Below are 26,422 nucleotides of genomic sequence, written 5' to 3' on the forward strand. Positions count from 1 at the left end.
ATTCGGCACAATAGATTGCAAGTCATGTTGGGTTTGGGGTTCCAGGTCCATGGGTCGGCGTGGCACGACATGACCAAGTGGGTCGTGCCGCCCATAGCTCAAGTGTCGGCCCAGCCTGACTTGTGGCCCATATATATTATATAATAATATATATATATATATATATATATAACTTTATTAATTAATTCATTTTATTCATGCATATATAAACAATTGTATACATCAAAATTCACATAAAATAAAATTTTAAGATCTTTTTTAATTTTGCCTTTTTTTAATTTATGTTAAAATTTTCATTTTTTTTAATTTTTAAAAAATATGACTTGGCCCAATTTGCGGCCTAGCCTGCAGACCAGTCCGACCCATGACACCACATAGGTCCGTGCAGGCTCGCATTGTGGGTTGTGTCAAGCCAAGCCAAAGGAAAGCATGGTTCAGCCTGTGGACTAACACAAAGGAAAGTATGGGTCATACCATACCGGCCCAGCACGATGTAATTTACACCTGTATTTTATTTACTGCCCTACCCACAAGCGAGACGGGATCTACTCCTCACAAAAGGGCACCTCACAGGTACATCCACCGTGCATTGAAAACATCTCCCGTAAATAATAATTAACAAGTATGGAAAATGTTCCCAATACATGATAGGATGTGCGTATGAGGCGCCCAAGTGTGAGGAGCAGATCCGGTCTCCCCACAAGCGCCCCACCCATCCCCGTGCATTGGGAAGATATTACCAAATCATGGAGGGGATGGTTGTAGTGCGCACATGGGGAGTTCTCTCTAGGGAGTCCTTGTCTCCCCAATACCAAGGCAACACAAAATTGGGTTTTGGGATGCAATTGCAGCTAACATTGGTTAACTAGATTCTCTCCCTTTTCTCTAACCATAGTGGCATAACCATTACAATTCTCCCTAAAATGACTAGAAATTTGCAACCACCAAGGTATTCTAATAAACTCAACTCAACCTCTATTCCAACTATTCCAACTATTTAGGGGGCCGATTCTGGATTTCCTGCCCACAAGAATTCTGCCCACATTTACCCACAATACACTACCCTGTGAATTAGGAACATCTCCCCCTGCATAATACTATATAGAGATTGTGATGTTCTTCATGTGTGATTGTGATAAATATGAACAGAATTTGTGTGGACAGAAGATCGGGACTGGGTAAAGGTCAATCAGTCAACTAGGGTTAAACACGTAAAAAAGTGGAGTTGTTTATTTCATTTTATTATATAGTCAGATCTAATTCCAGTCATCCCCAGTTCTTCAACTGTACTTTTCTGTAAAATATAAGAGAGTCCTTATTGGAGAAAGCCCATGAGACCTGTATTACAATTTATGGATGTAAACTTGACATATTTATCATGTTCATTTTCTCTGAGATGCATTGACATTTGAGGACAAGGTTCACAGTTTCACACTGCTGCAACCCGGGTTTCCGATTTGAAGAAGAATTTCAATTACATCGGGTTCGGGTTAGGTTTTGGGTCCATTGAAAATACAACAAATTCCCAACCCGACCCAAGTTGCACCCCTGTTCTGTTGACTGTTCACTCGCACATGCTTAATCAGCCTTTCGTCCTTTCAACTTCAATTCAAGGCATGTAGCCGTGTGGGTGTGGGGTGGGAGGATTTTTTGGTCATTTTGTACAAGGCAATTGCATTCGTTTCGCAGAACAGAAAAGAAAAGGCGCGAAGCTCTGCTGAGCTTTAACTTCTGGTCATTAGTCTCTCACTAAATACTTGTTAATGGCTACGGCTGCATTAGCTAGGCGTTTGGGCGCTTCGGTGAAGGATGCTGGAGCGAAGAAAGGGTCGGGATGGTATAGCTCTCACATGGCAGCAGCTTCTCGGGCCATTTTGGAGCGAATTCCTTTGGTTGATTTTACCCTCGAAATCAGAGATGCAAGGGTAATGCCATCCCCACTACTCTCCTCTAGTTCTATATACCTGATTTGAGCGGCCTTTTGTTACATGCCTACGTTCTCTGTTAGGCGTCATTCGATACGCCAATTTAGCTTTTAAATTGTTCGCTAAAATTTCTGACTGATTCAACCCGAAGAACAACCCAAGCATGGAATTATAAAGAACTTAATATATTCTATACCCATGGCATAATTTATTTAAAGTTCTCCCAAAATGCTACAATTTATTTAAGGAACCTAAGGTTTTCTATACCTTTGGCTTTTAAATTGAATGCATGATTCTTACCATTTATTGATTGAATGCTTTTATTTACATATTCGTTTCTAGATTCCAATTTCGTCTGCCTATGAAGATCTCAGAGACTTCCCACCCTCATCAAGGCGTATCATAGTCTTGAACAAGACAGACCTTGCAGATCGTAGGCAAACAAAGGTACTTTACACTTCTTCAGTTCCTTGTCATTTTGAATCATGTTCCTTTTTAGTTATATGTTTTTATCTAAAAGTTAATGAAGCATAGTTATCTAATTGTCAAGAGAACTCTTAGTGATGGGAGAAAATACCAATATTTTCTTAATAAAATAATCCAATGAGGTTGAATGTGCAAGATCATGATTGTGATACTACAGCGCCTAAATGCCAATATTTGGTAAGAGGAGAATGGACATAAACTATGATGGTCTTTTCTCAAAAATCAAGGATGACGGTGGTGGAGGGTAATCAGATATTCGGATCTATTAGGCTCAGTTTGGAAGGAGTACATATGCAAATATGTAGAGTGCAAAACCTTGTATTTTGTATTATTTTATATGTATTTGTACTGTACATATTTGTATTTGTACTCTTTCCAAACTGAGCCTTAACGATGAAATTTGTTTCAATTCTGTGCAAAATAGAGATGATATAATAGAATAATATGGGATAATTAGAGAAGATGTAAGCAATATAAGAAATAAGAATGTGTATAAAAAGGATGGTTTTTTCTTTGGGGAGGACATGATTGCAGTAGAAACCTGATTCTTTTACACAATAATAGAAATGATTTTTTTACTTTATTCTTGAAGTTTAGCTCTTCATTATTTCAACTGAAATATTGAAACTTATCCTACATCCTAGTAAACTAAATTATTTGGAGTTAGGAAAAAAAGATGATTACCAATAATTAGGAAACTGTGAACAGGAAGTGTATTTTCTTTTGTAATAATAAAATGGCATTGGAAAAGATGACTGGTCAAAAGTGCACTTACCAATTTACTAGTATATGTTATTTCCCTCATTCCAATTGTTGGGAGGGTGGTAAAGAGCTTCGAAAAAAATTCAAACAGAGCTCCTAGTAATATGTCTCCCTTTCAGAAGTTGATTGTTGTCCTCCGGATTTATTTATGCTTCATGTTTTTGGATGTGTGTGTTTTCTTCATCTTCCCTCTCGTGAACCTTTTAAATTGTCTACACAATCTACCATGTGTGCATTTATAGGTTATTATCTTGACTACAAGGGACACTTGGGAAGCCATGAATGCAGAGATTCATGCTATATATGAGAATGACACTTGGGATCTTGTGTTTGCACCTTTAGATGCCTCTATTATTGGGAATTGATGGGTTTACACTATCAATCTGAAGTGTAATGGCTCCCTAGACCGATACTAAACATGTCTTGTTTCCTAGGGGCACACGTAGGAACATAGTATAGATTATGAAGAGATGTTTCCCCAGTTGCCAAGATTACTATAATTGGTGTTCTTTTGGCTTTATCTATTGTGCATTCTTGGTCCATTTGTCAATTGAATGTGGAATATGATTTCCTTCATGGCTAGCTAAAGGAGACAATGTATATAAAATCTCCTCCTAGGTATTGTAGTGATCATTCCCCTGTCTGTAGGCTGAAGAAATCTTTATATGGTCTCAAATAGGCCCCTCGAGCTTAGTTTGAGAAATTTTGTAATGTCTTTATTGTTGTTGGGTATAGCTAGAGTTCATCTGATTATTATCTATTTGTTTGTAGAAGACCTTACAGTATCACAATTCTCCTCTAGTATGTTGATGATATGTTGTTAAGTGGGGATAATGAAGAGGGAATTGGAGAACTTAAATTTCTTTCTTCATAGCTTGTTTCATATGAAGGACTTGGGTTCTCTCACCTATTTCTAGGACTTGAGGTCCAATGAATTGATTGAGGATACTTCACTTGTCAACACAAGTATGCTTCTAATCTTGTCATGTTAGCCGGTCGTATTGATGACAAGTAGGTTGATACTCCTTTTGGGTTGAATGTTAACTTATCAAAGTCAAAAGGTTCATTACTTCCTAATGTCACACTCCATCGGCAACTTGTAGGGTCTCTCATTTATCTTAGTAGGACTTCTCCTGACATCTCTCATGCGGTTCAAGTTGTTAGTCAGTTTGTCTTTTCCGTCCATCAACCTCACTTGACTGTTGTTCATCGAATTATTTGGTATGTTTGTGGCACATTATCACATGGATTGGTCTTTTCTTCCTCTTCCATTCACTTAAGGGCATATGTTGAGGCTAATTGGGCAGGTTGCCTTGACACCTAGTATTCTACTATGGAGTGGTGTGTCTTTATGGGTGATTCCCTCATCTCTTGGAAATGCAAGAAGCGACAAACAATTTCCAAGTCATTTAAGGGCATATGCTGATGCTGATTGGGTAGGTTGCTCTGATAGCCAACATTCTACTATGGGGTGGTGTGTCTTTATGGGTGATATTCCCTCATCTCTTGGAAATGCAAGAAACGACAAACAGTCTCCAAGTCATCTACAAAGTGGAGTGTAGGGCTATGCCATCTATTTGTAGTGAGATTGTTTGTCTACAATCTCTCTTTGAGGATCTTGGTGTTCATCTTCCTCTCTATGTTGACAACACTAGTGCTATCAAGATTGCTTCTAATCTAGCTTTTTACAAGATAAATAAACAAATTGAGGTGGATTGCCATATTTTTCATGCGGCCTCAAATATGTAGATTGCCATATTTTTCCTAAGGCTATGACGAGATCTAAACATCTCTTTCTTGTGAGCAAGCTAATGCTTATGACCTCACTTCAATTTGTCGGGGAGTGTAAAGAGTTTTGATGTATTGTACTTGTGTATTCCCTTTTGTGTCTTTTACCTTACTTATATTCTTTTATTTTTCTTCTTTTATCCTTGTAAGGGCTTTCTTGTAATTGTACATATCTTATATTGACACCCTGAATTCTTTTGTTCTCTCTCTTGTTCAAACTAGTAGAATAATAGAGACTTCTGATCAACTTAAACATTGTTCTGTGGCATATAAAATCTGGACTGATTTTATTTTTTCTATCAATTTATACTGCACCATCCTAAAATCACTTAAGGAGCTGCTGGAAAGTTGAAGGATGAGAAACTTAAACCAGAAGGGCAAGCTCATTTGGAATTTCATCCTAGATGCAGTGATTTGGACAGTGTGGATGGAAAGGAACAGGAGAGCATTTGAGAGTAAAATCTTTCAAGAAGATGAGATATTGAACTGTGCCTTAGGGAAAGTCCTTTCCTAGGTTATGGATTGTGGTGGGTAAAAGTTTTAAAGACCTGCCTGTTCAATCCATTCTTTCTCCTAAAATCTTGTTTAGGGTGTAAGTTTTGCATTCTGTGCCTTTAATTTACAAGGTCTCATTTTATTGGATAAGAAATGTCCTAGTGAGTCTTTCGTCCCTGTTAGTGTCGAGTATGTAGGGGTATTTCTGTCTTTGTGCTTGTGTTTAGGTGCTGATGTGTAAGTTTATGTTAGATTTAATGTCCCTAACTTAAGTAGGGGCATATGTGACTTTTCCACATTATTTTAGTAATAAAATACATTTGGCCGAATGGGAGAGTGCTTTTTCTCTCATTTGAACCAGAATCTTTTCTCCTTGTTTCTCTTTTGCTCGTCTCCTTTCTCTTTTTCTTCTTCTCTCTTCTCTCTCTCTTCCTTGATTGTTATCAGTCTAACAGGCAAACCGAACACTAACGTGGTATCAAAGCTGAATTGAGCAAATCGGATCTGCCCAGAATTCTGTTATCTGCACACCCAGCCGAGGGTTTTCTCTTGTTTTCTTCGCCATCAGCTAGAGATAAGGGAAAGGGCTGAAAAGGAGTGATCGCCCTCTTCCCTTGGAGGTTTCTATGCCTCTAGTTGTGGTGTTTGTGGTCGGTTGCTGCAGTTTCTAAGAAGTCCTCCCCTAATCGATGAAGAGAAGAGGGCTGATTCGTGTGGTGCAGTGGGTGTCTTGTGTGGTTTGATTTTCGAGTGATTAGGTAAGAGGTTTTATGCATTTTTTCTTGGTGTGAATCAAATGAGAAGTCTATTTCAGACTGTATGGTGGGATTTCAGATTGTAGTGTGCTAGGGTTTGTGCACCCTTCAGTGTGATTCGAAGGGGGTTGTTCCTCAAACAGTGTTGTGAAGTTTCAGGCAGTCGTGGAGTTGGGTTTGTGGTGTAAAGAGTGCAATTCCTCAAATAGTGTTGTGAAGTTTCAGGCAGTCGTGGAGTTGGGTTTGTGGTGTAAAGAGTGCAATTCCTCAAATAGTGTTGTGAAGTTTCAGGCAGTCGTGGAGTTGGGTTTGTGGTGTAAAGAGTGCAATTTGCAGTAGTAGTAAGTGCTGAAATAAGTGTGTAGTGTGATCTAGTGTGCAGTTTTCCGAATTCAGCAATGGGAGACAACAATGATAGCAAGACTAGTGTGATGGTCCCTACTGACTACCTGAATGTTCAAATGACCTCCATTAAGTTGAATGGAGAAAATTATGTACCTTGGGCCAAATTTGTAGAAGTCTTTCTTAAGGCAAAGAAGAAAGTGAAGCACATAAGGGATGAAAAACCTTCCATCGATTCTCATGAGTATGATGATTGGGAGTAGGCAGATGTACAGATCATCACATGGTTATGGAATAGTATGGAACCCAAGATTAGTGTAAATTTCATATTCCTTGATACTGCCAAAGAAGTGTGGGACCATGCTAAGAAGCTATAATCGGGTCAAGACAACACAACCAGATTATATCAGTTGTACCAGGAATACTTTAGTCTACAACAGGGTAATCAGAGTCTTGAGGAGTACTATGCTAGTATGAGAAACATTCGTAATGAATTGAATGTTTATCACCCCCTCACTTTTGATGTCAAAATTCAGCAATAACAAAGAGAACAACTTGATGTGACTCGGTTTTTGGTGGGGCTGAAATTTGAATATGAACCAGTGCGGGCTCAGATACTAGGATGGTCAGCTCTCCCTTCCTTAGAAGAGGTGTTTTCTTGACTCAGGAGGATTTCCATTGGATCTACCGAGAATCCTAATATTTCCGATAGATCAACCCTAGCAGTATCCAGAGGCCATGGTGTTAGAGGTGGAGCTCGGGGAGCTCAATCTGGCCGTAGTGGTAGTAGTAGACCGACATATGGCCGGAGTGGTGGTAGTGGACCTACATATAACCGTGGTGGTGGTCGTACTGGAGGTTGAGATTTAGGGGGAGCTTGTGGTAGAGGATGTAGTTCGGGTCCAGGGAGGTGTACACATTGTGGTATGGATGGACATACAATTAATTATTGCTATGACTTGCATGGTCCACCTTCAACTTGGGCCAATCATGTCGTGACCAGTGACAGTAACTTCAGATAGGAGAGCCATTCAGTCGATCATGTACCTCCTACATCCACAAATGTTACTGGGAAGGAGATGATGAGTCTTCCTTGCGATGAGTATGAGAGGTTAGTACAGGCCACATCTCAGCAGAACACAACCACTCTCGCACACTCAGGTATGGCTTGTCTGGCATCCACACCCCATCCCTAGATTATTGCTTCTGGAGCCTCCGATCACATGACTGGAACTCCAGGTGTGTTTTCTTCCCTCTCTCATTGCCCAACATCACAATCTGTTACCCTTGCTAATGGTTCCACATCTTCCATTTGTGGTGTTGGTAATATTGACCTGGACCCTATATCCCTATCCTCAGTTTTGTATGTCCCTAAATTTCCTTTTAATTTTGTCTGTTAGTAAGTTGACCAAGTCTCTTAATTGCTCCGTTACCTTTTACCCCTCTTTATGTGTCTTTTAGGATCTCAAGACGGGGATGAAGATTAGTGGAGGGCATGAAGCTGGTGGATTGTATTATCTTGATGGTGGTGGAAGTACGTCAATAGCTCTCCAATCGTCCCTCTCTCCTCTCTAGTGGCACTATCGATTTGGTCATCCTTCATTGAAAGTTTTGAAGTCATTGGTTCCTTCATTGGGTCATCTTTCTGTTTTGGATTGTGAGTCGTGTCAGTTGGGGAAACATCATCGTGTTCCCTTTAGTCCTAGAGTTGATAATCATGCATCAAGTCCTTTTTCTTTGGTTCATTCAAATGTTTGTGGTCCTTATAAAGTGTTGTCATACAATGGATATAAATATTTTGTCATTTTTCTCGATGATTATTCAAGGATGACGTGGCTCTATTTAATGAAAGAAAGAAGTGAATTGTTTACCATTTTCCAAAAGTTCTATGCTAAGATTCGCAACTAATTTGGTGTTTACATTAAAATTTTTCATTCTAATAATGGCCGTGAATATCTCTCTTCATCATTTCAAGACTACTTAGACCAACATGGCATTATCCATTAGACTTCATGTACCTACACCCCACAACAAAATGGGGTGGCTGAGAGAAAGAATCGTCACCTCTTGGAAATAGCTCTGTCCCTCATGCATCACATGAATGTTCCCAAATCCTTTTGGAGTGATGCAGTACTTACTTCCTACTTCTTGGTTAACCGGATGCCTACGTTTATCCTTAATGATCATTCCCCATTCACCACATTGTTTCCTACTTTGTCTCTGTTTCCTCTCTCCTTGAGTTTTTGGATGTGTTTGTTTGTTTATAATCTGGGGCCAGTAATGGACAAGTTAGATGCACAGTCTATTAAGTGCATCTTCCTTGGCCATTCCCAGACTCAGAAAAGGTATAAGTGTTATCACCCTAGCTCTCGACGTTCCTTTGTATGTGTTGATGTTACTTTCTTTAAGTCTACTCCATTCTTCTTGGGGTCGGATGATGTTTCTTCCTCATCATCACCTCCTCCCCTTCCTCTTCCAGTTGCGGACTCTGTTCCCCTTGTTCCCACAGTGACCAAGTCTTTGCCTTTGGTGCCACCACTTGTTGAACGACCACCGATCCATCATGTGTATACACATCGCCCACGTGTACCGACACCTCCAACTTCATCATCGTCGATAGATCCGGTAACTGTTACTACACCAGCCCTGACCCCAGTATCTGATCTTGATCTTCCCATTGCCTTGCGGAAAGGTAAGCGCAGTTGTACCCTTCATCCTATTTCTAATTATGTTTCACTGACTCACCTTTCCACTTCCCATCACTAGTTTATCTCTTTGTTATCCTTTGTTGTTATACCTAAGGATGTCCAAGAAGTCCTTACCTCTCCAGGATGGTGTCGTGCGATGGAAGAAGAACTCTCAGCTCTGGCTCATAATCATACATGGGAACTCACCACTCTTCCTCTTGGTAAGCAGGCTGCTAGCTATAAGTGGGCTTATACGGTTAAGTACTTACCTGATGGTAATGTAAAGCGGCTGATTATACAAAGACTTTCTCCTTGGTTGCTAAGATTGGTTCAGTCCGTGTTGTGATTTCTCTTTCTGCGATGTATGATTGGCCCCTCTATCAGCTTGATATCAAGAATGCCTTCTTGCATGGTGATTTTCTCGAGGAGGCCTATATGGAGCAACCACCGGGGTTTGTTGATCAGGGGGAGGATGGTAAGGCGTGACGACTACTGAAGGCCATTTATGGGCTTAAACAGTCTCATCGAGCATGGTTTGGCAGATTTAGTGAGGGAGTAAAGAAGTTTGGTATGAAACGGTGCCAAGTTGACCATTTTGTCTTCAGTCATGACTCTCAGGTAGGGAAGATCCTATTAGTGGTGTATGTAGATGATATTGTCATTATCGGGAATGATAAAATGGGCATTGACAGGTTGAAGATCTTTCTACAGGAACATTTTCAGACAAAAGACCTTGGTAAATTGAAGTATTTCTTGGGGATAGAAGTAGCAAGGTCCAAGCATGGTATTAACCTATGTCAGAGAAAATATGTTCTTGATTTGCTGAAGAAACAGGTTTGCTAGGTGCTAAACCAGCTGAAACTCCTATAGAAACAAACACTAAGCTGAGTAGTGATATGGGTGAAGTGTTTGAAGACCCTAACAGATACCGGTGGCTGGTAGGTAAACTGAACTACCTAACCATCACTCGGCCAGACACTTCATTCGCAGTCAGTGTGGTAAGTCAGTTCATGCAGAAACCTCTGGTTCTACATTGGGATGCGGTTATAAGGATTGTGAGGTATTTAAAGGGAGCTCCTGGTCGTGGTTTGATATACAGAAGTGGTGGAAAACTTGAAATAGAAGAATATACTAATGCTGATTGGGTCGGTTCTGTATCTGATAAGAGATCTGCCACAGGCTATTGCACTTTTCTTGGGGGTAATTTGGTGATATGGAAAAGCAAGAAGCAGACAGTTGTGGCAAGAAGCAGTGCAGAGGCAAAATATAGAGCTATGGCACATACTATTTATGAATTAGTGTGGCTAAGGAACCTTCTACAGGAGATGGGATACACTGTTGATACTCCAATGAAGCTCTACTGTGACAATCAGGCTACAATTTACATTTCCTCTAATCTGATGTTTCATAAGAGAACCAAACACATAGAGGTTGATTGTCACTTTGTTAGAGAGAAGGTGTTGAGTGGAGTGATAGACACTGCATATGTCAACACAGGGAACCAGTGGGCAGATTTGTTTACTAAAGGGTTGAGTTGGGGGAGAGTGGACTATATATGTAACAAGTTGGGATTATCTGATATATACTCTCCAGCTTGAGGGGGAGTGTTAGTGTCGAGTATGTAGGGGTATTTCTGTCTTTGTGCTTGTGTTTAGGTGCTGATGTGTAAGTTTATGTTAGATTTAATGTCCTTAACCTAAGTAGCGGCATATGTGACTTTTCCACATTATTTTAGTAATATAAAATACATCTAGCCAAATGGGAGAGTGTGCTTTTTCTCTCATTCGAACCATAATCTTTTCTCCTTGTTTCTCTTCTGTTCTTCTCCTTTCTCTCTTTCTCTCCTCTCTTCTCTCTCACTTCCTTGACTGTTATCAGTCTAACAGGCAGACCAATAATAGTCAAGGAAGTGAGAGAGAAGAACAGTCAAGGAAAAGAGGAAGTGTGCTTTTTCTCCTTGTTTCTCTTCTGTTCTTCTCCTTTTAATAATATACTGTCCTATTAAAAAAATGTTACTGATTTAGTTTGCCACTTAGTTCTCTTTTTCTTTTTCTTTTGAAGATTTCATATTGTTATGATTCGGCCTGCCTTAGAATTCTATTTGTTTGAGATCGGTTAGGTAGAAAGAGGTAGAAAGGTGGAAGAAAGAGAGAAAGAGAGAAGGGGAAATTCCGATTCGAACTGGAAGTGTCAACATAACATTCTCCCAGTCGGCCAGACAAAACTTATATTATTAAAACTAATTGAAAAGACATATGTGCCCTTATTTAAGTTAGGAGCACTGGTTCAAACACAACATTACAGATCAACAACATTAATCTAGGTAAAAAGACAGAAATACCCCTATGCTAACACTCCCCCTCAAGCTAGTGAGTATATATCATATACTCCCAGCTTGTTACATATGTAGTCTACTCTTCCCTGACTCAAGCCTTTTGTAAATAAGTCAGCCCACTGATTTCCTGTATTAACATGCGTAGTGTCTAGTTCTCCATTCAGTACCTTCTCCCTTACAAAGTGGCAGTCAACTTCAATGTGCTTGGTTCTTTCATGAAACATTGGATTAGAGGAAATATGAACTGCAGCCTGATTATCACAATAGAGCTTCATTGGAGTGTTGATGTTGTACCCTACTTCCTGTAGAAGGTTCCTTAGCCACACTAATTCACAAGCGGTGTTCACCATAGCCCTATATTCTGCTTCTGCACTGCTTCTTGCCACAACCGTCTGCTTCTTATTTTTCCATGTCACTAGGTTACCTCCCAGGAAAGTGCAATAGCCTATAGTAGACCGCCTATCAGACATAGAACCGGCCCAGTCAGCATCAGAATATCCTTCTATTTCAAGTTTTCCGCCACTCTTGTATATCAGACTGCGACCCGGAGCCCCTTTTAGATACTTCACAATTCTTAGAACTGCATTCTAATGAGGAATCAGAGGTTTTTGCATGAATTGGCTTACCACACTAACCGCAAATGAGATGTCTGGTTTAGTAATGGTTAGGTAGTTTTGTTTCCCACAAGTCGTCTGTATCTGCCAGGGTCTTCAAACACTTCACCCATATCATTGCTTAGCTTGGTATTTGTGTCCATGGGTGTTTCAGCTGGTTTGACACTCAACAAGCCTGTTTCTTCCAGCAAATCAAGCACATATTTTCTCTGGCACAGGTTAATACCATACTTGGATCTTGCTACCTCTATCCCCAAGAAGTATTTCAGCTTACCAAGATCCTTTGTCTGAAAGTGATCCTACAGATAAGTCTTCGGCCTGTCAATACCCATGTTATCATTTCCAGTAATAACAATATCATCTACATACACCACCAACAGTATTTTTCCTCCCGGAGAGTCATGACTAATTACAGAATGGTCAACTTTGCATTGTTTCATTCCAAACTTCTTTACCACCTCACTGAACCTACCAAACCACGCTCGAGGAGATTGTTTAAGCCTATATATAGCCTTCCTTAGTCTGCACACCTAACCATCCTCCCTCTAAGCAACAAACCCTGGAGGTTGCTCCATGTAGACCTCTTCGAGTAAGTCACCATGCAAAAAGGCATTCTTGATATCTAGCTGATTTAGTGGCCACTCATACATGGCTGCAAGAGAGATCACAACACGAACTGGCCCAATCTTAGCAACCGGTGAGAAGGTCTCTGTGTAGTCAATACCATAGGTTTGGGAGTACCCTTTTGCAACCAATCGTGCTTTCAAGCGTTCAACAATACCATCAGGCAGATACTTAACCGTTTAAACCCATTTACAACCAACAGCTTGCTTCCCAGGAGGAAGAACAGTGAGGTCCCAAATATGATTATGATGAAGGGCAGAGAGTTCTTCTTCCATGGCTCAGCACCACCCTGGAGAGGCAAGGGCTTCCTGGACATCCTTAGGGACAACAACTGATGATAACAAGGTGACAAACTGGCGATGGGAAGCGAAAAGGTGAGTAAGCGAAACATAATTAGAAATAGGATGAAGGGTGCAAGTGCGTTTACCTTTCCGCAAAGCAATGGGAAGGTCAAGCTCAGATGCTGAGTGCAGGTCTGGTGCCGGATCCGTCGATGGAGATGTAGCCAGAGGAGTAGTAGCTGGTACGTGTGGGTGATGTGTATACACATGACGGATAGGTGGGCGTTCAATAGGTGGTGGCACCGGAGGCAAGGGTTTGGTCACGACTGGAACCAAGGGAAGAGGGACAACAACGGGAAGTGGAAGAGGAGGAGGTGATGAGGAGGAAGAAGCATCACCGGACCCCAAAAAGAACGGAGTAGACTCAAAGAAGGTGACATCAGCACACACAAAGGACCGTCGAGAATTAGGATGGTAACACTGATACCCTTGCTGGGTCCGAGAATAGCCAAGGAAGATGCATTTAAGAGAGCAGGCATCGAACTTGTCATTCTCGGGACCCAGATTATCGACGAAGCAGACACACTCAAATACCCTCGGCGTAAGAGGAAACGGAGACAAAGCGAGAAACAAGACCTGAAACGGAGAATGACCATCAAGGATGAACGTCGGCATCCGATTAATCAGAAAGCACGAGGCAAGCACTGCATCACTCCAAAAGGGTTTGGGAACATGCATGTGATGCATGAGGGATCTTGTTGTTTCCAGGAGATGGTGATTCTTTCTCTCAGCCACCTGGTTTTGTTGTGGGGTGTAGGTACATGAGGTCTGATGTATAATGTCATGTTGTTCCAGGTATTCCTGAAATGATGAGGATAAATATTCGCGGCCATTATCAGAACGAAAAACTTTGATGTGGGTACCAAATTGGTTACAAATCTCAACATAAAATTTTTGAAAAATGGTAAACAATTCACTTCTTTCTTTCATTAGATAGAGCCACGTCATCATTGAAAAATCATCTACAAAAATGACAAAATATCAGTATCCATTATATGACATCACTTTATAAGGACCCTAAACATCTGAATGAATTAAAGAAAAAGGACTTGACACACGGTTATCAACCCTAGAACTAAAGGGGACACGATGGTGTTTCCCAAATTGACACGACTCACAATCCAAAACAGAAAGCTGACTCAAGGATGGAACCAAAGACTTCAAGACTTTTAGCAACGGATGACCAAATCGGCAATGCCACTAGAGAGGAGAAAGAGATGACTGGAGAGCTGTTGAAGTTCTACCACCACCACCTTCAAGATAATACAGTCCACCAGCTTCATGCCCTCCACCAATCATCATCCCTGTCTTGAGATCCTAAAAAACACACATAGAAGGATAAAAGGTAATGGAGCAGTTAAGTGATTTGGTCAGCTTACTGACAGACATAAGATTAAAAGGCAATTTAGGAACATACAAAATTGATGAGGGATACAGGATTTAGGTCAACATTACCAACACCACAGATTGAGGATGTGGAACCATTAGCAAGGGTGACAGATTGTGATGTTGAGCAATGAGATAAGAATGAAAACACACCTGGAGTTTCAGTCATGTGATCGGAGGCTCCAGAGTCAATGATCTAGGGATTGGGTGTGAATGCCAGACAAGCCATCTCCTTGTCTGCTGTGATTGGATAAACCTCTCATATTCATCACGGGGAACACTCGCCATCTCCTTCATGGGACCATCTGTGGGTGTAGGAGGTATCTGATCAGATGAATGATTCTCCTGTCTAAAGCTGGAGCTTGAGTCACTGGTCGCGACATGATTGGCCCAGGTTGATGGTGGACCATGTAGATCATAACAATAGTAAATGGTATGTCCATCCATACCACAATGAGTGCACTTCCTCGGGCCTGATCCACGTCCTCTACCACGGGCTCCCCCTGAATCTCTGCCCCCAGTACGACCACCACCACAATTATAAGTAGGCCCACCATTACCACTTCGGCCATATACAGAACCACTACCACTACCACGGCCAGACTGAGCTCCCCTAGCTCCACCTCGAGTACCACAGCCTCTCGATACAACAAAGGCAGATCTTTCTGAGATATTAGAGTTCTCAGTAGATTCGATAGAAATCCTTCGGAGTCGAGCAAATACCTCTTCCAAGGAGGGAAGAGCTGATCCTCCTAATATCTGAGCCTGTACTGGTTCATATTCAGACTTCAGTCCCACCAAAAATCTAGTCACATCAAGCTGTTCTCTCTGTTGCTGCTGAATCTTGACATCAGAAGTGAGAGGGTGATAGACATTCAACTCATTACGTATGTTTCTCATGTTGGCATAGTACTCCTCAAGACTCTGATTGCCCTGTTGCAGGTTAATGTACTCTTGATACAGCTGATACACTCTGGTTGTATTGTCCTGACCCAAATACAATTTTTTCGCATGGTCCCACACATCTTTGGCAGTGTCAAGAAATATGAAGTTTACACTAATCCTGGGTTCCATACTATTCCACAACCATGTGATGATCTGAGCATCCTCTTGCTCCCAGTCTTCATACTCGTGAGAGTCAGTGGAGGGTTTCTCCTCTCTTATGTGTTTTACCTTCTTCTTTGCCTTCAGAAAGACTTCAACGGATTTAGCCCAAGGCACATAATTATTTCCATTTATTTTAATGGAGGTCATCTGAACATTCAGGTAGTCTGTAGGCACCATCACACTAGGTTTACAATCACTGTTATCTCCCATTATATTATCACCGATTCTGCACACTTGCTGAATTCTATTACCACTGAATTCTGCACACTGCACACAACTAAATCACACCTGTCACACTGGTTTCAGCACTTGTTGTTGCTGAAAAGTGTGCTCATTACACCACAAACCCTACTCCTACGACTACCTGAAATCTCACCACTATCTGATTATAATTCTTCCTTCAAAGTACACAAAAATCAGCATAAACCCTAGCACATTACTGTCTGAAACCCTAGCATATGGTCTGAAACACACTCCCTATTTGATCCATAACAGATATCATGCACTGAGATCTCTTATCTGATCACTGAAGTAACAACCACACGAGCAGGAAATCAGTCCCCACACGACAACCACTGCACCACACAGATCGGCCCTCTATTCTTCATCGATTAGGGGAGGGCGATCTTAGAAACCACAGCAACCGACCACACATGACCTGACTAGAGGCATAGAAACCTCCAAGGGAAGAGGGCGATCACTCTTTTTCAGCCCTTTCCCTTATCTCTAATTGAATGCAGAAAAAAAAAGGAGAAATCCTAGATAGGGTGCGCAGAGAATAGAAATCTAGGCAGATTCAATAAGCTCTGATACCATGTTATGATTCGGCCTGCCTTAGAATTCTATTTGTTTGAGATCGGTTAGGTAGAAAGAGGTAGAAAGGTGGAAGAAAGAGAGAAAGAGAGAAGGGGAAATTCCGATTCGAACTGGAAGTGTCAACATAACATTCTCCCAGTCGGCCAGACAAAACTTATATTATTAAAACTAATTGAAAAGACATATGTGCCCTTATTTAAGTTAGGAGCACTGGTTCCAACACAACATTACAGATCAACAACATTAATCTAGGTAAAAAGACAGAAATACCCCCATGCTAACACATATGTTATTTCCTATTACAATGACAAGGTTGATAGAAGTCCATGAGTCAAGAATTAATTTGAGATAAAAAATATGAAAAGGATGACTAGCTTCTTTTTTATTTTAAGTAAAGACAGAGAATTAACATTATTTATTAACTGGTATTGAATAAATCCACCTACTAGATTTTAAAAGTAGGACCACAGTGTAGACTAATATAATGCAAAGGTTACAATACACACACATAGTAATGCTGTGATATTGGACACATGCACCTGTCATGCTTGATGCTTCAACTGGGACATGGGATGTTGAACACGGCAAGTTCTTCAAATCTAGAAATACGGGAATGGCTATACATAAATAGGCATATGCATGTGATTGTGTGCTTTGGATGTCACTGGATTTTAGAAAAGAATAAATGTAGCTAGCTGCAATCAAACCATAAAAGACATGCCTGCATCTGCTGAGAGAGAGAGGAACTTTTGATATCTCATCTGTTATTCAGATCTCGAACTGGCTATCTATAGCCTTCCTATACATCAGGTAGAGTCCTGCTCATTGCATGCTTTGGTTATAGTATGGGCCTGGACTGCATCTGGTTCTTCATGCTGGGCTTTATCAGTGTGTGTGTCTATGTGTAATGTGATGTGATGTGATACACATTGCATGTTGCTTGATTATTTCATTTTTTATCTAAGTACATATCATTTTACTTGTAGGAATGGTTGAGATATTTTGAGGAACAAAGCTGTGTTTGTTATGGAATCAACTCTCATAACAAAGATAATATCAAGGAGGTAAGTTGCTTGTCATGTTAATAATTTTTTTAGGATATCCTTGGATAGTTGCATTAAGCAGTTCGTTAGTCATTCAATCCTATGGTTTACACAAGGCTGTTTAAATAGGTCATCTATATCTCTTCTGTAGACAACCTCTCCTTTTTCATCCATGAAAGGATTATGTCATCAATCAGTAAAGTTGATTGGATAGTTCATCAAACATCACTGGGTTCACCATGGCTTAAATGCATAACCTACGACATATTGAAGCCTGACTTTTGCACTTTTGTTTTTGTAATTAATACATATTGTCAATTCTTTATCCAGCTAATACAAGCTGTTCATCATCATCATTATCATCTAAGTCTTGTCTCAACTATACAAACTATTGATGTGTCAAATATATAATAAAAAGAAAATCCAAGAAGAAAGGGAAAGAGGTCTGTTATTCTTCATGGCAGAGGTTTTTACACTGAATCTTCATGAGAAAGAGCTTTCTTTTCTAGGTGACTTTTCTAGCAAACTATGGTATGTGGATGTTGGTTTATATATGTCTTCCCTTGTTTTGGATTTCCAATGGTACTTTGTTATGGATCGGCAGTCATTTAATGTAAGGAAATAAATTTTCTGTTGTATGTCCACTATAGCATTGTTTCATGTGGTGCACGGGGATGACTGAAGGGCCTATTGTTCCATGGTTTCAGACATATGATTGTTTGATGTTCTTATTCTTTTGGATAATGAGAAGAAGCATCAAGTCTTTTTTTTTTGACAAGTGGTACAGTTTTGTATTAAGAATCGAAAAGGAGGGCAAGAAACCCTCAAATCATATATAAAAGTGTGCCTATGTATGCATAGACCATATACAGTGAAAACCTTTACATAACAACTCAGAAAATGATAGACCACCAGTGATCATTAAGGAAATTTGTGGGAACACCCACAAAAATTTCAAGCAGACAGCCCAGCTTTTCAGAACCCTTTCCACCTTGCCTATAATGGCCTCCACTGGCTCAGACTTTGACTGAAAAACTCTTTGATTTCATTCCTTCCAGACTAACTAGCATAGTGCAAATGGAAGGGTGTTCCAAAGGAAGCATCCTTTGGCTAAGAAACAGCCATCTCTCCACCCAGAAAGTAGATTGGCAACAGAACACGGAGGAACCCAACAAAGCTGGAAAAGCCTGGAAAGTAGAAGCAGCATCCAGTCTTAACAAACGTCACAAGACTCTTGCAAGATGCCCCATTGTTTATAATAAATAATTATTTTTCTCAAGTCCTCCAGTCCATGTTTTTGATCTTTGCCAAGTCAAAACTTGCTAAAGCCAGCAGATTTGATTGCCCTCCTGTATTCTTGTTTTTTGATCGATGCCCTCCTGTATTCTGCAAATTTCTTTATGGCATGGGAAACTACCTAAGTTAATGTAATTTTAGTTCCATCTTCCTTTATTTCTGCATGGAACTGGTGGTTCTGTAGAGGTCTTTCTGATGGGTCATTTGACAGGAACCTTGGTGTTCTTTATTAACAACTAGTGGCATATAATGGTAGGTCTTGCTTTGCAGTTTCTGAACTTCATACAAGCTAGAGTCAGAGAATTGAAGAAAGACGATCAGCTCAAGTATACCACGACCATAATGCTTGTTGGAATTCCTAATGTTGGTAAATCATCCCTTGCCAACTCTTTGCACCAAATTGGTCGGATCAGTGCTGCAGGTATATATCTTAGGTTAAATCATTTTTTTGCTTGCCTAGATCTAAAAAGATTATAATAATTAATGGAGATTAAGCTTAATTATCTAATGGCATACCATGTCTAATATATTAAATGCAAGAGAAGGGAAAGCTGAAGCACACAATTGTGAGTCCACTGCCTGGGGAGACAAAAGATATCAGTAGTTTGAAGGTATTGATTTTTGGTTCTCTTTCTTTCCTTTAACTATTTTTTCCCACTAGAAATAATTTAAATAGATACTAAAAAAAATTGTGAGCATATAAAAGTGTATTCTATGTGCATGGAGATGCCACACAATTGATATCTCATTTTCTCCACATAGATCAAAAGGGTAGAAATGTCTGCATTCCGCAGAACTAACACTGTGGTTGCATTGAGATATATGTATATTAGGGTTGATCATATCTGCCTGGGCCTGCATTGCCTGGCCCAGGCTTGCACATTATGCAGGCTATGCCCAGGCCCCAAAATCCTAGGCCTAGGAAGTCCATCCTGACCCAGAAGTTAATATAAATAATGTTTATTATATATGTATTAATAATAATCTATTATAAATACATATTCTCTAATATTGATTATAAACTTAGATTAAAATTTTAATTTTAAAAATATGATTTTTTTAACTTATAGGACAAGCCTGGATTCCCGGCCTGGACATCAGGCCTGGGATGCCCTAAACGTTGTTTCCACCCTGTAAAAACCCACCCTGGCCTGGCCCATTATCATCCTTAATGTAGATGTTTCCAAGCAGCATGGCTTAGTTACTTTTATCTAACAGATGCTGAAACTTTGCATTCTTTTATGTCATAAAAGTAAAACTAAGAGTAAATTTCTAATATGCAGATTGGAAGTCATCCCAACATTTATGTTTTGGATACACCTGGTGTGTTACATCCCTCAATTCTTGATGTTGAGATGGGTTCTAAACTTGTTTTAACAGGTACAGTTTGTTTCATGAATAAATCTTCTTTTTATGCATACGGTAATAATGATTTTGCAAGGCATGCTAAGGGTCAAGCTATGAGTTACATAAGTTCTGATGTGGGTATCTTTCTAGGATTCTAGTCTATCTGAAACCACAATCTCAGAATACAGTAACCTACCTAATATTGGTCTTTCAATTAGTATGAGCATAAGGACATATAACATGTTGGAGGAGAAATATTTAGTTTACAATCATACAAGCAGCGATATTTAATATTTTAGGTGCATTTTCTTATTGAATATTGATAAAAGGGGCAACAAATGAGCTTGCAAGACATTAAAAAACTAGGAAGAAAATTATGTATGCAATCCAGATAGCACAATATCTATTCTAAGGTTCTTGATACAGATTAACTGATGTTTGTATTCTATTTGTTATCCAAAGGTTCTCAATTATTGATAAAAAAAATGTTCTCTGTTTTACTGATAAAAAGAGGTTCTCAATTACTGGTATTTTTATTTGATTTAATTTTGTAAAAATTATTAGAAGTGTGTTCATATTACATTCAATATAGATAATAAAAAAGAGAAACAGCTATAGAAGCAAACAGATATCTTCATTATCTTTTGGTACAGTGACTGCAATAAAATTAGCTAAAGAACTTAAAAAAATTAACTAAGAAATTTATGCAAAACAAATAAAGAATTCAAGTTTTGACAAAATGAGCTATTATTTCTTCAAACAATTTACAGAACAGAAGAACTACAGAACGTAAGTGAGAACCAACTCATCATAAAAAGAAAGAGAAAAACAAGTATCTTTCCTTTCTTCATAAAAGCTTTATTCATTTAACTGCTGGACGTTCACAGGAAAACCAAATAAAAATTATGGAAAAAAAATGAAGAAGCGGAAGAATGTTTTTTTTTTTGGAGAAAGAGTATAGAGACAAATAAGGTACGAGTTGTAGAGCATATTTTTTGGCTATTGCTCCTTTTGTTGTTCATTTCTTGTAATGGACTGGGGAGAAATATTTTTGGAATTAATTGGAGAAAATGAAGAAGATACTTGCTGAAATCTATCCATGCAACTGATTTGGTTTTGAGTTGCAGCATGTTTGAATGAGTTCTTCAGGTTGAACTCTTATTGTCAATTAGGGCTTTGGTCCTAAAGAAAATACTAGCCACCTCCTTTCTTAGAGATGGAATTACATTCTAATATGGTTTGAGTTGTAAGATGTATATATTGCCTTTCAGTTTTAGAATTTTAACCTTTAAACTTTTAAATCAAGTACTAAGTATGAACAGGAGGGCATCAGTGTCTTGCAAATAACCATACATATCTATTATTATATAAATTGGATAATTGCCTATTTGCCTTGGGTTCTGTACAAGTCATAAAAGTTAAATCCAAATGCTGTATATCGTATCTGGTTAATAGTTACATGCACACATGCATAGCACATGCTCTTACACTAGTAATATATAAAATATACACTCTTTTTATACGTAGATAATCAAATGGGATCTTTGTTTAATCAGATTGGCATATATTCAAATTTGATCTAATTGTAAACAGATCATATATTCCTGATCTGGATTAAATCCAGTTAACCTTTATGGATGTCCTAGTCTAGCTTACTCAAATGGAATTGAATTCAAATTGGATTAATATCCAATTCATTGACAGCCCTAATTGAGCATTGCATATTTGCATGCAGTCAACGTTCAACTTTGAACTGCAATAATAATTAAACGCAAACAATTAATAGTTAATATTTGGTTCATATTCAGATCCTTTGTCTTGTACCAAATCTATCTTGGAGTTGGAAAACTAAAATACTGATTTGGTGGGTCTGACGCATATTTAGTAGTACACCCATGTTATGACAAACATGGATATTTTTGGTTATCACAGCTCAGCAGGCTAGTCCACTTTCTTGTCCTGCTGAGCCAAATGTTGGGTTTGACAGAATATTCTGACTTGCACATTCCAACCCTTTGCATGGCATGCTTAATTCTCTTCCATTCTAGTTATTTTAAGACACTAGGTTTGCTGGTATCAATATCTATATTTGGTGCAATAATTCCAAGCTTCAGGTTTCCCTACAATAAGATTGCATTATTTGATATATTTTGTTCTCTGAAGCGCAGGGGCTATTAGTGATAGTTTGGTTGAGGAATGTGAAATTGCTGAATATTTTCTGTCTATCCTAAATACAAGTAATGAGTACAAGCACTGGGAGAACTTGCTTGTTAAAGAGGATGAAGAATCATCTCGAGACCACAAAACAAATTTCGGTGGTAACCTTGATGTAGAGTTGAGAAGAAGAAAGCAATATCTTACAGATCACACACTGGTATGAAGCAACTCCTTATGACAAATGTCCCCAGATCACTCAAGGCTCCAGGCACCAACCACTGGTAGATTCTGACCATAGGACTACTGCTAAACCCTTATGGGGATACTGGAATATATTGCAGATTTGCAGTAAAATTCATATAAAAAAATCATCCTGATAATTGATTCAAAAATAACCATGAGGGCTTTTTTATTTAGGACCTCACTTCCCATACCAAGACATGCAATAAGATGAGATAACTAAGATCAGCACTTTGTGAGATGATTTTTGGAGGAACAGATAAACATATTTGTTCTAAAATGGTTGGATTATCTTTATTGGTAAAAAAGTGAATGTCATATATATGTTTTTTTGTTAAGTGTATGCCATATGTGTTAGAGAACTTGTACTAATGTTTATAATTGACCACTTATACACAAGAAATCCTACATTCAACGAGGTCAGGATACCCTCATTAGGGCTTCTTGTCATAAAATTTCCTTTTTCGTGTGAGGATTATGGTTAGAGAATTTATTCATGCATGACATGCTTGGAGCAAATAATAATTGGAAATTTTCGTTCTCCCTCCTAAGAAATACTCATGACTACAGTACCCATCTTTCTAGTATCCCTAGTTTTCTGTCTACTTCTAATAGTTGAATTTAAAACGTCTCACATGGTCCCTAGTTTTCTGTCTACCTTTTTTTTATTAAAAAAAAGAAGATTCTCCCAAACCAAAGGGCAGATGAAAACCTTAGCTTCTTTTGGAAAAAATGTTACATATTTTACCTGAAGATTTTTCAATGAAAATATTATTTTATTCTAAGAGTGAAAGATAAAGATTCTAATACAATGATTTTTAAATGGAATAATTTAGTAATGTGCTTGAAAGACCACCTACTGCAGCAGTAAAGATTGGTCTGATGTGGGTCAAGGGTTCTAAAACCACCAAGGGTAGGCTTAAAAGCAACAAATTGAAGTGAGCAAAAATTTGATGGCTCAAATTTGTCAGAGGATATGGCCATTGATAGTGTATTATGTCATACTATATTCTGTAGAAATTAAGCTTAAGGTGTGTTTTGTATTGCTAAAATTTTAAGTTACATATGTTTCGAAAATAAAGGTTTAACATGATTTTTGTGCAAATTTCATTTTTTTCTGCTAAGAGTTACATGAATGTATACTTTCTCTAAGCAAAGCTTTTGAAATCTTTACTATATAATGCCTATACTTGCTTTGCTTGGTTTCAGTCTTTCAAATCCAGGCATAACAGTTAAATTAGAATGTATTAATAGTATCATATAATATCAGTGCTTGCAAGTAGTGGTTGTCCAAATATTTTAATCTTTAAATCTAGTCACTGAGTTTTAGTACAGTAGCAAAGTTCCAAAATCTAGATAGTCTTCTTGTCCTTTTATGTTTGTATTTTTACTTGTATGTGCACAGTATGTTCTTTTATGCTCATGTACCATAAAGGATATAAACCATCAAAGATAATTATCATTTTATTGAATTCCTCCGTAACTTATTGGCTATTGGAGATTATTTTCTTACCAAAAGTAAATATATCAGGATTGACTTTGCCATCTTCTCTTTCCTTGTTTTCTTTTCTCCTTTAAAATGGTATTTTTTACAGGATTTCATCGTGCGGGATGTTCGTCGAACCCTTTTTGAGTCTATTTCATCTTTCAAGGGAAATCTTGAAGATGAAAAAGAGCTGTCTAAGCTGATTAAAGCTCAATTCATTGCATTGCAGGAGGCTTTTCATATTCCTCTGGGATCAGCTAAGGATATTAATCATAGAGTAGCTTTGAAGCTACTTAATTTGTATAGGACTGGTAGACTTGGCCATTATACATTGGACCCTATACCAAGGAATGCTAAATAGCTGTTATTGGTATAATTATGTATTACTAATTAGTTTTTGAGAGTTCCAGCATCTATTCTCCTTTACCTATATCAGATGCTACGAGTGATGTCCAGATAAATCCGCATGCTGCTCTCCATTCTATAGCCAGTGGGCTTCCCCCGCCCCCAGTCCTCTGTAATGCATGCTATAGGTAAGGTCCTACTCCTGAGCCTACATGGGCTGATGTGAACTGCTTGACTGCACGGATGGGAAATCCTACATGGACAGTGGCTTGGTTTGATTAGCCACATCACCCTTCGCATGGTAGAAATATGAGAGTTGGTCTATGGAAGCTCTCTATTGGATTCAATATTGTTATTGGGTTTGTATATGGTCGCTATATTTTGATTTTGCAATATGGATTGTTTCTGATTTTTCATCCTGGCACTTGATCCAGAAGTTAAGCCTTTTGGACCTTGAATTGATGCAGTTTGATTTCCCATCTGAGTTTGGCCAATGTGGCCCATTTGATTTTATTACTTATGTGAAAAATTAAAAAGGAATAAACAGAACAGAGAGAAGGGAAAACTCTTTTCAATCAAATTCTCTGAACGAGCATAGTTCCATTTTTTTTATAGATCAAGAAAAGGGGCTACATAGAATGGGGGGTAGCACGTCCCAAAAAATCAAAACCACCAATCACACTTGAGGGTCTTGGTATGAAAGAATCAGATACATCGTTGGAGTGCACAAAGTTAGCTAACCAATCTGCCGCAATGTTGCCTTCTCTGTAGATGTGACGATATTCCACTTTGCCTTTTAATCTCTTGAAAAAAGACCTGCAGTCCTCGTTGATCAACTTCACTCTCGATGGGGATTTACAGGGTTTTTCAGACAGTCAATAACCAGTTTAGAATCACCCTCAATAGTGATATTCTTGTTGAAGAAATTCAGCACCACATTATGGATTTCCCAGCAGCCCATGGTTCAGCCACATTGATAGTGGTTTCACCAATCTTGTAAGCTTTGAGGTCCAGAATTTGGCCTAAATTTTGGCTACGCAAGCAATGGTACACTTATAATTAATGTAGGAGGTGTCAAAGTTTATTTTAATTGATTACATCTCAACACTAACCCATCATCTAACTGGGATAACAACTCTTATCTCATGTTGAGCCTTGTCTATATTAATAATAGGAAGGGGCATGTTTTTATTATTAAAAACATTTTCATTGTGGTTTTAACATAACTGCCACAATAAAAATTTAAAATTTTCCTCACTGTGTAAGGATCCTTTAACAGAAGATTCAGGTTGATTAGCATGAGGTTGTAGTTTTGGTTGATCAGACCACTACTATATTTGAAGTAGTTGATTCACTTAAGGTTGAAAATACCATTATTATTGGGGATGATGGTGAAATTCCCAAGGCTGATCTGGTACATTGTGAGGAACCTTGTAAGGAAGTGCTTACAGGTAACCTAATCAAGAGGAGCAGTAACAAACACCTTGGAATATGGAACATGAGAATGTAGTTGGTTGATCATACCACTACTATGGTTGAAGTAGTTGATTCACCTAAGGTTGAAAATACCATTATTATTGGGGACGATGGTGAAATTCCCAAAGCTGATCTGGTACATTGTTAAAGCCTAAAAGGTGTTCCAAGAAATGCCAACATAGTGTCGAAAAAGGGATAGAAAGACCAAAACATAGAAAAAGATGTTGCTATATGTGAAGGAAGTTCTAAGGCGATTGACGTCCCAATTGTTCTTAATGAAGACAAACCCATTCAAAATTAAGAAACAAAAGAACAAAGTGGATCAAGGTAGGTAGGTGGCTAAAGGCTGAAATTTGTTTGACCCACGGCGGCAAAATTTTACTATGATGATTTGATAGTTGGTGTTGGAAAAAAAAAAAGGTACAAGATTAAATTAGTAGCTTTTGTCATTACAAAGTACAAAGGGGCCCTGAAATGGAGATCAGATCTGCTCCTCACACCTGGTGCCTCACATGCACATCCTATCATGCATCGGAAACATCTTCCGTATTTATTAGTTATAATTCATG

At 38.8% G+C, this 26,422-nt stretch overlaps 1 protein-coding gene across 1 annotated transcript; it reads left to right on the plus strand.

Annotated features, from left to right (window-relative positions):
• The first annotated feature begins 1,550 nt into the window (after positions 1-1,550).
• Positions 1,551-24,467, plus strand: LOC148848494 (P-loop containing nucleoside triphosphate hydrolases superfamily protein). Its single transcript, XM_088948317.1, has 8 exons — positions 1,551-1,925; positions 2,268-2,372; positions 17,450-17,527; positions 19,073-19,223; positions 19,343-19,413; positions 20,086-20,182; positions 22,318-22,523; positions 24,142-24,467. Exons 1-8 carry the CDS (start codon positions 1,764-1,766, stop codon positions 24,391-24,393), a joined length of 1,122 nt encoding a protein of 373 aa, XP_088804443.1. The 5' UTR covers positions 1,551-1,763; the 3' UTR covers positions 24,394-24,467.
• Positions 24,468-26,422: the final 1,955 nt, after the last annotated feature.

The sequence above is a fragment of the Nelumbo lutea genome, chromosome 6, assembly GCF_056320005.1.
Source record: "Nelumbo lutea isolate HS-2025 chromosome 6, American lotus-T2T, whole genome shotgun sequence".
Taxonomy (NCBI): domain Eukaryota; kingdom Viridiplantae; phylum Streptophyta; class Magnoliopsida; order Proteales; family Nelumbonaceae; genus Nelumbo; species Nelumbo lutea.

Bases quoted from the DNA above. Each gene is read 5' to 3' on its own strand.
- LOC148848494 (XM_088948317.1), top strand. From the start codon at position 1,764: ATGGCTACGGCTGCATTAGCTAGGCGTTTGGGCGCTTCGGTGAAGGAT. The intron at 19,224-19,342 runs GTATATATCTTA...ATTAAATGCAAG, and splicing joins TGGTCGGATCAGTGCTGCAG to AGAAGGGAAAGCTGAAGCAC. The intron at 20,183-22,317 runs GTACAGTTTGTT...TCTGAAGCGCAG, and splicing joins TTCTAAACTTGTTTTAACAG to GGGCTATTAGTGATAGTTTG.